Source organism: Helicoverpa zea, chromosome 18 (genome assembly GCF_022581195.2).
Source record: "Helicoverpa zea isolate HzStark_Cry1AcR chromosome 18, ilHelZeax1.1, whole genome shotgun sequence".
In the NCBI taxonomy this organism is placed as follows: Eukaryota; Metazoa; Arthropoda; class Insecta; order Lepidoptera; family Noctuidae; genus Helicoverpa; species Helicoverpa zea.
Genome location: NC_061469.1, coordinates 9,572,447 through 9,586,818, shown reverse-complemented (window position 1 = coordinate 9,586,818; position 14,372 = coordinate 9,572,447). Strand labels below are relative to the sequence as shown.

The 14,372-nt window shown below is 34.8% G+C and overlaps 1 protein-coding gene across 1 annotated transcript; it reads right to left on the bottom strand.

Annotated features, from left to right (window-relative positions):
- Window positions 1-10,564: 10,564 nt before the first annotated feature.
- On the bottom strand, window positions 10,565-13,427 carry LOC124639051 (zinc finger protein 277). The gene is made up of 2 exons (XM_047176269.1): window positions 13,109-13,427; window positions 10,565-12,710 (listed from the first exon to the last, which is right to left on the bottom strand). Exons 1-2 carry the CDS (start codon window positions 13,356-13,358, stop codon window positions 11,665-11,667), a joined length of 1,296 nt encoding a protein of 431 aa, XP_047032225.1. The 5' UTR covers window positions 13,359-13,427; the 3' UTR covers window positions 10,565-11,664.
- Window positions 13,428-14,372: the final 945 nt, after the last annotated feature.

Here is a 14,372-nt window from a genome sequence, read left to right as displayed (position 1 = left end):
AGGACAAAGATAGCATGTTCTTTGTTTGTTCCATGGTTCCTCTTTATGTTCTTTTGGGAGTAGTTCGTGGGAATTTATTGCTTCTTAAGTAGTGGGTAACGTGAAATTATTTTGGTATGGCCAAATAATTTATCATTATCCCCTTGGATAGGCTTTTTGCTTGAATCGGAATGTCCTTTCATTGGAGGGTTTCAAGTGTCCACTTACAGCTAACATATTGTACTATTTTTACACATTGAATTACTAGCCCAATTTTGAATAGCAAGTAAAACATTAAGATAGTCCCTGCCTCGTAATAAAAAATTGTTGTCATCTAACCGAACGATTGCACAAAAGACTGTCGGTCATAGTAGTCCTTAGTCGTCAAACAAAAATAATGCTTAGTAGGTACTTCAGCAAACATACGTCACCATTATCAAGTAAAATTCACCTAAAACTTAGAACCTAGTTTAATTGGCACTTGTAAACCTAGATTAGTCCCTGCGTCATCGTTATTTCGATTGGAGGACTTAGATTTTACTTTAGAGACCATTGACCGATGCCCGTAGCAAATATCCACAGATATCTTAATCACAGAGTAATATCATCCCATAACTTGGGTAGTTATCAAAATTAGGTGCGTATTGTCCCGGCGAAAATTACGTAGGCGTCTTAATATTTTTTTCATGACGTCAAGCTGATCCTTTGGATGGTGACGCATCATTGACCGGTGAGAGGTCGGATTCTTCGCATTTTAACCTTCGACGCAGAATTTATTTTCAGCATATTTGTTAGGAAAGCCATATATTTATAAATAAATCTAAATTGAAGATTGAGCATTTATCGAAATAAAAAGTTTTCTTTTTTATTAAGCTTTTGTGCTGCATAATAAATGGAGATGAATTCCTTACGTATTTTTTCTACTTTCTACTAGAATGTGATTCGGGATGAAAATAGCTTTCTAGGCATCGGGATTTAATATTAAAATTCTTAGATGGGTTCTGGATGACATACTAAGTAAGTTCCAAAATAGATGAAAACTCGATGGATTTCAGATTGATAAATAGAGTATTGAATCGGAATAAAAATAGCATGTTTTCTTCATGCACTCGGCAAACCCGTAGTAGGTACATTTTGCCATGATACGATTGGAACTATGGACTCTATATCAAAGATGCTAGGTACAGTTTCAAAGCAAATTAACAAAACCAAAGATACTACATAAAAATGTTAGGTACGTAAATATTACGGAATTAGAAACGGGAAATTCAAACAAACATTGGATTTATTTATCCAAACAACTTTTCATGTTAAACACGTCATTATCCTTTATATTTCAAAACAATGTGCCCGGGTTCTGTAGAATGTATTACAGAATAATATTAATGATACTGCAAAACATTTATAACCATTTCGTTCACGTCAAGTCCTATAAGGAAATGCGGGATTGGGCCATTTTTTTGTAAAAATTTCATCTTTTGGGTATTAACTAAAATATTAGGAGTTTCGTTTCTTTCACGGAATAATTAGGTTTAGCAATTTAATTAAATATTTCGTTTGAAAATATAAGTATGAACATTGATCCCAAGTAGTAACTACTTCACTGTATAAAAAACTAATCTGGGACCTTAAAATGAAATTTCAGGGACTATAGTTCGGCCATTCAGAGAATGCGTTCCTGACACGTCGCGATTGAACTGACGACGTAACTACATTCATTGATTATTGATATAATAATGTTGTTTTAATGCTCCTCAATTGTTAAAACGGTAAACAACCAGCAAAAATATTTTTATCGTAACTGCAACGCCATTGCAAAGTTACGTCGTCAGTTCAATCGCGACGTGTCAGGAACGCATTCTCTGAATGGCCGAACTATAGTCCTTTACGAAATGCAGTATAAAGGTGAACGCAAATTTATCCAAATCGAACGTGCTGAACGAAATTCTTTACATGAAAACTTGCATACATGGCCGCGATAAATCGTCGGAACATGCCTTCTACTTTTCAAGTACGAGGTGCGGGTTCTTCTTGGGTACCTTGAGCAATAAAAATGATTTTAAATAAATGGATGACAAGTAAAACTCATTAGACACAAAAAACACAAAACTGAAAAATACAGGCTCAACAAACCAATAAAAGGCGATGGATAAACGTTTGAATGTTATACCATCATTTGTTAGTCTGGAATTCCAGTCTAGAATAATTTGGAGTGTCGCCAAAGCTGGTTGAAAGAGGCAGACTTGGAATGCCTCTTTAGTGTCGTTCCTTTATGATATCTTTCATGAAAGTGTTACTGATATGATGAATCGTTTCATTGGTCTTGGCATAAAAAATAGTATTTTCCTAGATGCTGAAAAAATGCCCGTTTTGACTATAAGTATATTGAACTAGCCGGGATCCCACAGTTTCATCCGCGTTCTGTGGAACTACTGCCCGTACCGGGATAAAAAAAGAAGAGTGTAGTTTTCAACAATTAATTAATTTTTCAAATCGTAATCGTCGGTTCTGTAGTTTGAGAGCCTGTACAAATAAATAAACAACAAAATGTTGCCTTTGTATTAGGAATTAAATTAGATTAGGGAACAATCATCTAAGTCTATTTTTTGTATTTCGATATAAAAAAGTATTTGACAGGGTCGCAAAAGCATTCTTATTTCGAACAGATGAAATTCCACGTAGTTTGTTCTCAAATAAGTAGCACAACCTGCACGGTGACTGCACTAATAAAAAAACAAAATTGTTGATGCTCTCCGCATATTTTGCAGAGTGCAATCCTCGTTGAGAATTCTTTTAGTGACACTGCACAGTTCTAAACTAACTTTACTGTCACGTTCTTGATGTCACTCCAGATTTTTAGAGCTCGTTCGTCTTTTTATTATTGCATACATACTTTCTACCTACATACTATACATAGATGTACCTACCATACTACCTATATGTAGAGCTCCAGAATACCTTTACTTTCTCAGAAATTTCAAAGCTCAATAAAAGGTAAGATCGTCATAAGACTCTGGACACCTGATCGACGATCACAATTTTGTAGAACTTAGGTTGTTACTGGGAACATTATTTTCAAGCGTAGTAGACCAACAATGCAAAAAACTATGTATTTTTGGATATAATTAACATTGAATTATTACGAGAACCAAAGTAATATTTTATTCAAACACATAGACCTATAAGAGATTTCGCCAAAACTTCAGAAGCTTTGGTGCAGGGCTTCAAAGACTGTGTCTTTTATTTTATAGAAAAGCCGACAAGGACCTCCATAAACACATTCAACATAGAAGCGTTTACAATGTTTGGAGCTAGTAAGTTACGTAAGGACCAATGTATACTTAATTGTATGTAAGAATACTGTGTGTATGTGGCAGGCACTGCATGACTTCACAAAACCAATCAATCAGTAACATCGTTAAATCATAAGTGAACCTTCTCTATTAATCAAAGTCTTCAAAATTTAAACCCCATTCAGCATTCCATTGAAAAACGAGCAACTTCAAAATAAACGCCACATTACTTTCTTTCTTTCTTTCATTCTTCGTCATTATAGATAAATGTTTCCAAAGAATTTGCTACAGACTTGCGAAAGGCGTAGATCACCTAAATAACCTTTTTATTCCACGCTTCAATGGTAATGATGTGACGTATATTATTATAAAAAATCGACGGTGTAAATGAGTTTTAAGTATTTTTCTAAAAATATTCTCTGGGATCCCAGTTAAGTGCATGAACATTAAAAAAATATTATGATTCACTTATTTTCTTCTTTATCATTTGAGCGTTTTAGATGTTATAAAAACACAGAGTCATTTATCGTGAGTATTCTTTTATTAAATGTACACTTGAGGACATTTCTCAAGACCAATGCTTACAATTTTATTTTTATTTTACTCATATTAAAGTAATGAATATATTCAAGAAAATTGATAACGTTAATATTTATATGTCTGGCGGGAATTTAAACATGCCAAAAATAAAGATGTGATTATGATAAAAGTGGTTATTGTAATTTAAAAGTGGTCTAATTTATTGTTCCCGAGTATCTCTCGATACGTTTTCATAAATTAAAGTTTTTTTAAGTGTTATGGGTACATAATACCTACTTAGTATTTAAACTCCAAATACTTAATATTTAATGATGCACACTATTTACAGATATATGGCCTTACTACAAAAACTTTAACCACTGTTTTACACTTGTCTAAAAAAAATGTGGCTCCAAAATGAACCATATGTCAACGTCATAATTTGACATTTTTTTAGTCAAGTCTTAAACTGACGTTAAAAAGTTTTTGTGGTAAGACGGTTATTGTTTAAGAATACATAGCACGTAGCCAGAGTATTTACATTTATAATTAACGCAACAAGACATTCTCCCAAGTAAATTTTCCCAAGTTGAGTAAACCAGAAACATTATAAATTCTCCATCTTCAAGCACCAATCCTTCGAAAATATCTAATTGAATTTCAAAACAGATTTTCTATGTAATGCAGGAAATACGAGTATCATTTCCTCGTTATAAATACGAATTGCCAATATTTAAATATTACCGTATCGAAGGAAAATTTGAAACAACTAGCTTTTCCCCCCGGTTCCACCCGAATCCCGAGGGAACTATAGATACCTCATTACGACACCAGAAAAAGAAGTCGTGTCGTTACTCAGATTCTACACTATCAGTGTGTGCCAAGTTTACAGAAAACTTTAAAGTTATCTCAAAACAACAGTTGTTTTATGAAAAACTGACGTTTATGTTGACTTGTAAGACCCACGTTCACCATCATCCTCCGAGCCTTTTTCCCACCTATGTTGGGGTCGGCTTCCAGTCTAACCGGATTCAGCTGAGTACCAGTGAATAAGGCCCACGTTCACCGAAAATTTAAAACTTTTCTCCCAAAAAAATTACTATTTACTATGATTTTATGTCCAATTTACAAAGTAAACAGTTGTTAGGTATATGAAAAACTAACTTTTATATGTTGTGCCTACGTGTAAATGGGTCACAGTAGCTTTAGTGTAAAAGCGCAACAGACAGACAGTCTTAGTACTTTCGCATTATAATATTATTAAGGATTACCGAATCGAGGGAAAATATTAAACAATTTGCCAGAACTCGAATTTGAATTTATTGATAAATTATGCTTTATGTTTCACGAAAGTTATCTCAGCTTTTCAATACTGATGAATAATACAATATTACCCTGAAAATCGACTGAAAACAGTTTGAGAATAATATTTAATAGGTTTTTGACTTGTTTATAAAGTAACGTTTTCGTGATAAAATTAATGAAACCACTTTCATGAAACTTGGTATCTATCTGCCTAGCCTTTCACCAACTACATAATGTAAGGGTCGGATTCCAGTATAGCCGAATGTAGCTGAGTACCAGTGTTTAACAAGGAGCGACTGCTATGTGATTTCGTCAACCCAGTTACCCGGGCAAAGTCAACAGGTTCGGGTATGCCAAGGTATTGCATTGGTTCATTGAGTTTAACTAACTTATCTTTTACCAACTTCAATTTTTATTAACCTAAGTTTTGCATTTAGATAACCCATGAAATATTATTCAATTGCTTATAGAAGCTAGTGGAAAGAACCTTAAACTTTTTACCAAAAATATTTTTTGTTAATCGAAGAAATGAAAATTGATGACGTTTTTGTCCAGGAAAAGTTCCTTACTCCTGTTTATGCAAGTAGGTCGCGTCTTATTAAATTTTTCACCTTTTTTTGCAAACTTTTCTTTTGTGCTAAAATATTTTGAATTCGTTTGTGCAGCATGAAAAGCATAAACTTCGGTCCGGTTTACAGAAGTTTTCAGTAATCAAAATTGTTTAAGGTACGCGAAAATATTTATTTTTTAAAGATTTCGAAAAGCATTGTAGATTTTGTTGCTGGATTTAACCTAAATTTAAGTTAGAGACCAGGAGTACCTAAAGCTGAACGTAAAGCATAGTTACCAAGGGTAATTTTGTTTTAAAGCTGGTAAAATGTGAATGCTCAATAATTAGGGTCCATAGTATTGATGTATGTATGTTCTTAGAATATTATAGCTATTTCGAAAATAAGCAACTTGGTAGGTACATCTACATTCAAATGTCAAACTAAGCAAGTCTAGCATTAACTCATGATAAACCCTTGAGAGAGCAACACACAAATTGACTGAACTCAAGTTTCAAGTTGCCAAACATCTTGAACTATTATAATTATTGTCAAGCGCAACGTATTAATAATGGCATGTCTATTTATAGGTAGGTACGTATATCTATTGTTAAAATAATTATGATTCAATATAGGTTTTCAATCAAAAAATCAAATTATTTGGGCAAACGTGCTTAACTCAGGAATTCTAGCCCATTTATTGAGGAAGGCTATTGGGTAGATTCTATCCATGTGCGGGAAGTAGTTCCCACGGGCACGAGTGGGCCCGCTCGAGAGAAGCTAGTTTACATCCTAGCCAAAATGAACATAGTAGTGGTCGGGCGGGCGGGACCGCTCCCGATAGTACAACTGACACCAAGAAACCAAGCCAAGCGCAGAGCAACTTCCTTCATCAAAAGATTCTATTACCGAAATAAAGGCTCCTTTTAAAAAACTCTGATTTCCTTCATCAAATGAGAAACGTGTTTTCGCTCCGTGACGTTATTTAAAAAGGATAAATAAAGCTGAAGTGACGCGACGCCTCGCAAATCAATTTGGCAAGCGGCAAGCCTTGCCTGAGGAAAATCGGACGGCAAAATAGCAATAAGCAATTTTGCTATTATGTTATTTTTTTGGTAAAATTTGCGGAGAAGTACCGGGTGTTTACCAGCATTGGTTTTGTAAACAGCAATTTATGACCAGATTTTACCGAGTGAGAAGAATATTCTATGCACCCGGATAAAGGAGACTCTTAAGTAAACCCAAGGATTTAAGTATAGCTACTGAGTAGGTACCTCCGAAAGGATTACGTTTTATACCTTTCAGCAATCAAAGTCGAGTAATAGCAAGGGAAATTACAGTTGAGTGTTCCTAGCCGCTAAACAATTGACTGTTTTGATGAGAAATACTTAATAGCTTGCGGAAACCACGCCGTTTATCCAAGATACTTAGGTACTAAGAATTATTAATTCTTAAATGAATTGTTTAAGTATTTATCATTTGCCCAGGCTTATTCCAATCTAGGTATGTAGGGATCGGCTTTCAGTCTAAACCGAATGCAGCTGAGTAGGTATCAGTCTTTTATATAAAGCGAAGTAAACTATTAGGTATAGACCGAAAATTGAATTGTATCTAAATACAGAATATACCTATCTGTCTGATTGCTATGTTAAATAGGCTACGGCTGGGAACTACAGCGTTCGACATTCTAGCTGGATTAACATCCAGCTATTGCAAACTTCAAAACAACATAAGTACCTACTTGTAACTTAATGGCTTTGATACTTTACTCACGGCGAGTAACTCTCTGAAAAGTACCTACAACTAGCTTAGTGGATAAACTTCACATCAAAACGAGGCAGAAACATATCCCCTAAATTTTTATTTAACTTTCTATTCCGCGCATAAAATGTCACACATGAAAAGCTTCATATTAGTTTTGAAATGAGAAAATTAACGGTAACAGACAGATAGGAAATAGCATTTCCACCAAAACTGGAACAGCAAAACTATATTGACTGACCGCAATTTTCAATAAGCACGTGCCAATTTCTTTGTTTTTGTTTTGGCTAACGGAATTCACTTTGCACGAAGTTTCATTTATTGCATTTTCCGGAATAGGTAGGTAATTACTAACGGTCCGATTAAAAGGAGCCTAAGGCGTCGTCCTAATTGGCAGCGATCGCGCGATGGCGCGATGCGTTTTTCATCTAAGACGTCGTCCTAATTGGCAGCGATTGTACGATGACACGATGCGTTCTCGTCGTTCGATGAGTTCAAACATACAGATTTCATTAGAGTGTCCTATTTGAACCTCGCAAGTGAGATAGTGAGATCGTGAGATGAAAAACGCATCGCGCCATCGTGCGATCGCTGCCAATTAGGACGACGCCTTATATATCATGTATGTATTTCGTTTTGTTTCATCTTTCGAATTTATTCGAATTACCTACCAGGGATATAGGTCAAATTCTGCCTACCTTCATTGCTGTATTCCGGTTTACTCGTAAGTAGGCTGAAAGAAAAAAAAATATGTAAGCTTAACACATCTTTACGTGTCAGTATTTATTACCCTAAATGGTTAATATTATATTTAAACACACCAAACACAACATAAAACACTTCTTAATTAACACCTACCTTATTTTACATACGCACAGCATCATCATCTTCCGAGCCGTTTTCCCAACTAAGTTGGAGTCGGCTTCTAGTCTAATCCGATGTAGCTGAGTACCTACCAGTGCTTTACAAGGAGCGACTGCCCTATCTGACCTCTTCAACCCAGTTAGCCGGGCAACCCAATACCCCTTGGTTAGACTGGTGTCGGACTTATTGGCTTCTGACTACCCGTAACGACTGCCAAGGATGCAACCTACCAAGAGAGCAACTAGTTCGATATTGATTTATTGTCTGTACTTTAAAAATACATGAATATTGAATGTAAATGAAAGCCATTTAAAACTTGACTAAGTAACACTTGTAAGTAACAGTTTTACAGTTCGCTTCGATGGAAATAAATACTTACAGTCACTTCAACGAATAAAGCGAACACTGCTTTAAAGCGAGCTTAATAACTTACTGATTAATTGAAAATCTGAGCCACAGAGAAGATAAGTAGCTAGGTAAATATAGCATTAATCAAAGGTAAGTAAGAAGGTAGTTACTAGTTGGCTTTAATCAGAAATATTCATCAGTAGTTTCAGGATGCAAATTTCTGTACCAAAGTAATTCCCTTTGGAGCATATTTACTTTTTTAAATAACGCTTTAGTAGGTACCTTAGTATGGCAGATTTGTCACACTTACCTACTGAAAACAGAATACGGGATTCAGGGATTGTGAAATTTTTAGGGAACGTTATCATGACTTCAGAAGGAATAACGGCAGGTCTCAGTCAGTCAGATCTTTTCTACCACTCCAACCACAGCGTTGGAGGGTCATTTGACGAAGTTCCATTTCCCAAAAAAGTCCCAATAAATGTAACACCGAAAGGGTTCCTGGATTAGCAAACAAACAAACATTATCACTACAGATTAGTTTATGTAAACATACAACAGCCCTACTATGTCATAGTATTTTAACCCGGAACATTTCCGTGACAAACTGATGGCCACATATCCTTACAGATCTATCTCATTCTAACTTCACTCCTAAAGGTTATTTGTGTGCGTGCAACATTATACGGGGCGTAAGCAAATATCCTGTTCACTCTGCCAGCGTCCGGCGGCGGCGTTGAGTATCCTATGTAATACTACCTATAACACGGAGGAAGAAAAGATAGCGGAGATGCGGAAGGCAGGTCAGGCGCCTTCTTGTAGGTCAAGCAACATACGGTAGGCGTGAAACTAGAACTAACAAGTCGCTAAGAATGGTATCGATTGATTGGTGATATTATTTTGAAGATAATGGACGGGTTCTATAGAAGTAAGGAAGGTCTGAGGTAGTAACGTTCTTTGTCCCCCGAGCTCCCGCATTTCATCGCGCTACTTTCTTGGGAGATTTGTCTCTATGGCCTACACAATAACGACGGCTTTGTATATACAGCTATGCAGACGTATGTGTTAACATTAGTATACTGTGTGAGTGATAGCTTCCTTAAGGAGCGTTAGGCCTATATTTCAGGAATAGGATAAGTCGGACGTTGACTGGTTAAAATGCTTGGACCTTGTAGAAAGTCGAGCTAAGTATGTGGGTCCATCATAAATACAGCTTTGAAAAATGCAAGATAGATAACTAAGGGTGAGTTACACCATTAAACTAAAACCAAATCATAATAATGGCGTCAACGGCCGATTTCGGCCACGGCGGCTGTTCTCATTTAAGGAGAGCAGCCAGCTGCGCAGGACATAAATTATAGTGCACGAGCATTTACGCAGACACAGGTGCACTCCCTATTCCTTCACCCTCATAACCTGATGGGACGGCAATCCGACACGACCGGAAAGGGATCAGGGATCTGAACCAAATCATAACCAGCCGTGAAATTGTTGAACATTAGTGAAATCGATTTGAACTGAAAATGGTTCGGTTATCGAACTATAACTCACCGTACGAAAACTAAATTATAAAACCCCTAGGTGATGGTTAACAAAAACAATAGAACCCTACCTAAATGCTGTCACAAAACAAAAAAAACTAAAGCTCAACAAAGATCATTAACATAATGAAAATTATGGGGACAAAAACGTAAATTATTTTCAAAAGGAAAAAAGAAAGAAACGGTGATTATGTACAGATTAGAAAGGAACTTTCTACCTTATCTCTTAATCTCATAACTTTTATATTCCGAGGCACGATTTAAAAGTGTACCAATTTTTTGATTAATGTTGCAGATAATATTCTATGTCAAGGCGAATATTGATAAAACAAAGCTTTGCCATACTGTGATTTATGTTCACAATATTATGATTAATTCAATCAAGATTACAGAATAAAAATAAATATTTTTATTGAGTATATTTTATTTCAATAGTTGGCAAGTGTATAACTTTATTTATCAAGCAATTTTTAGCGTAAATTATGAATGATCTGATTCAACCATTATTTTTTTTTTTCAATTTTGTTTGAACATAGCCTAATAAACTTCAAAGTTCAATTTTCACAATCTTTTAGAAACTGAGCAATGAACAATCTTACATATACAAATGTTTATATTAGGATAAATAACATAATATTACACTGTTACAGTAAAATATTATTATATCAGTATCTAAGCATAGGTAAGAATTTAAATAAGTTCACAACATTATTATTGTAGTTTAAACAAAGAACAACCATACAATCTTTACTTTTTTTGTAACAATAAGATACATTTTTTTACACATTATTTTTTTCCGTAGTATTTTATCATGCATGATAGTTTTTTATTTGAAACTACTTATTTACAAAAGAGGTACACTATGCCAATTAAGCTTTTATATGTTGAAGGTATAATATCTTTAATAACACTATTATATACATGGTTGTTTATTGCAATTTTTAATAAAAATTTCTTTATATGTATAATGAAGTGGTATAGTTATCGGCACGAATCTTGAGCTCTTTTGTGGTATGAAGTGAGGCGCTGGGGCGGGCTAAAGCGGTGATTGGCCCGCAGTGCATCGCGTCATAACCGTCACTCTTCGCAGATGTAGGTCAGAGCTCAAGATTCGTGCCGATAACTATATCAACAGTACTAATTCATGCATTGATTTAATAAACATTACAAATGCATTTCATAATATCTATGCCTGTCTGTTTCAGGCACAAAACAAGACCAATTTTGCTAATAAGACAAATAACAAGTTATTGCATGACATGGGGTTCGAACCCAAGATCAGCCAATGTAAAACAACAAAATGTTGAACACTTACCTATATTAAAATGGCCAAGAATTCTAACTTTGTATATTTCATAAAACTTAATTTAAATATTATAAAGAACAAGTATTATTGCATATAAATACTATACACAAATGCATATTGTATACCACATTTCACCATTCATTAACAAAGTATATCAGTCTTTCACTTGGAAGCCAGATCCTTTATACGAAATCACCAATTCAATCGTTCAGTACCGCCATGGCCATTTCTTTAGATATGCTGTCCGACATGCTATTCCTCTTCTCAACATCTTGATCATCACCAGACCACCAACTTTCATCATCATCTTGAATAAAACATAGGAATAAATCATCCTCGTACGTAGGAAAATAATATTCCGGTTGATCCCATTTCTCTTTACACAGCACCCAATGTTTCATATCTTTCAAATGTTTTTCTAAATTTTTCGAGTCATCGAACTTCGTCTCACATGCCAAACATTGTTTCATATGTATCTGACGACGTATGTAATTAACGATTTTAACTTTGTGATAAAAATCCATTCCTTCTGTCGCTTTTGCGAATGAAAATTCATGTTGCTTTTCCATGTGCTCTAAAATTTTATCATATTCTTTCTCCGTATGCTCACATAACAGACATGTGATTAACGGTCCATTTTCCTCAGTCCATTCGGACCATTCGGGATCACTATCAATGTTGGAGTCATTTTCATAATCCGGTGACTTCTTTGTGATATTATTTTTATTTAACCTATAGTTTTGTTTATGTTGCTGCTTATCTCCCACGTAGTTGACTAGAAAGTATTTATCATATTCCTTGTTTTCAGGATTAATTCTTTTGTGTCCTTTCTTACGCATGTGTTCTTTAAGTATGGTTCGATCTTTGAAGTTGCCTTCACAAAAAATGCATTGTAATTTCTCTAGTTTTGTTGCAATAGTGTTGACCAGCTCGTCAATAAAGATTAGGTTATCTGGTTTAGCTATATGGAAGTTGTGTTTTTCATACAAGTGGTTTAGATAGGTCGCTCTGGTTGTCGTTGAAATATTACGGCAAAAGAGACATTCTCTTATGTAGTTTTTATCTTCCCGTTCAAACTGGTGTCTTTCTAATAACTTTTCGAGTCTTGTTTGTTGAAGATTAGTTCGCAGCTCTTTGTCTTCAGGGAGGACGTCACTAAGTAGGTAATATTCTTCGTTCTTTGATTTTGTACCATCGGGCTTATTGTCCAGAAGCATTGTGGTGCAGAAGAAAGGTAAATTTTCATCTGGAATAACATTTTTGTTAATTACACAGATTGACGGTTTGATAATTTTCATGCAGATAATTAAAAAAAAAATTGCTATCAACTAGTGGTGGTTATTGCACAATTTTAGTAAAGTAGCAGCAACTGTGTTAGTGGTTTGGTAACATCTTGTCGTGTAACATAGAATAATAAGTGATGCTTTATTAACACACAAGAACTATGATACAAACACAAGGTACACACACACACACATAAAATCATTAAGTTCAAAACATCATTCCTCTGTCTGTTTAATTTTAAAGTCATTTTTGAAGTTATTTCCATAAGCTTTCTTATTAAATTATATCCCATCTAATACACCCACACAACCTTGGGCACTTTTGAAAGCCCAAAACCATCCAGAATCATGTCCAACTAACCTTTAAATCTAAGTCTCCAATATCTCAAGTATTCCTTCAGATCAACGATCTGGTTCACATCAGCTATAACCAGACGATGTTCCATAAACAAATGAGTGAGCAACTGTTTTTCATTATCAGGCAATGTGAACTTTTCCTCGCACAAAACACAAGAACATTCCGATAGCTCTTCGCTTTTAAAAATCGAGGGATTCTCGTCCTTTTGATGAAGTGTTAGCGGTCCGAAGAATTCTTTCTCTTTCATTGACATTGTGGCTTTATTTTAGTAGTATTAAGTTGAATATATTTACAATAATTCACGTTTTTATTGTGAAATTAATTTCACCAGGGGGAGGACTCTCCGTACATTTTGACAGCTAAGTAAACGAAGAGTCGCCACCTTTTATTTGGCCCGGAAACTATTTACTATCTAAAAGATACCTTAAATTACCAACAGATGGCACTACACTATAATCGATTTTGTTTGTTAATATAAAATTATTTATGCAATATTAATTAGAGAAAAGTATGAGGAAAATATTAGACACTTTCAAAAAAGATAAAATAGGCGAATAAATTAAATACGGTTTAAAAAAGCACAAATATCAAATTTCATCTAAAAAGACCTGGTGTCAGTATTCCAAGTAACTTAACAAAACCGATCATAATATCAATATGGCGGTTTTTTGCATTCCGCATACACGCGTAAATAAAAAGTAATATATAATAATTATTTGTTTTCCTTCGACCTTTTACTATATTAACGATGACATTTTCTATTAGGGTAAGTAGCACCATGTAACTATAACGATAACCAATGTTATAGTTATATGGTGCTACTTACCCTAATAGAAAATGTTATGAATATGATGCATAATTATAATATTTTTATAGCTATAGCTATGTAGGTAGTTCGGGGCCAATTTAGAGAAAGATGGCGCATTGTCAAATTGGGTTGCAAGAATAACACGTGAGTGGGCTCTCTTTTCCCTATATATTACTTTACTCTTTGAATTTCACAGAGCCACAATGTACAATGCATCGAGCTTAGAATTATAAGGAGACGCCGTTTTGATATTGACGTATCTATAGTTATATAAATATGAAACAAACTATGCAACATAGTTCTGTCTCACTCTTTCTAAGCAGATAAGTGTATTTGAAAACAGGGACAACAATATTTTTGTGATTGCGTAAAATGGTGACATTTACTTTTGAAATCCTTCTGCGTGCCATATCTGGCCATTTATGTCATGGTAGTTGTGCTGTCAAATAGGTGCTCTTC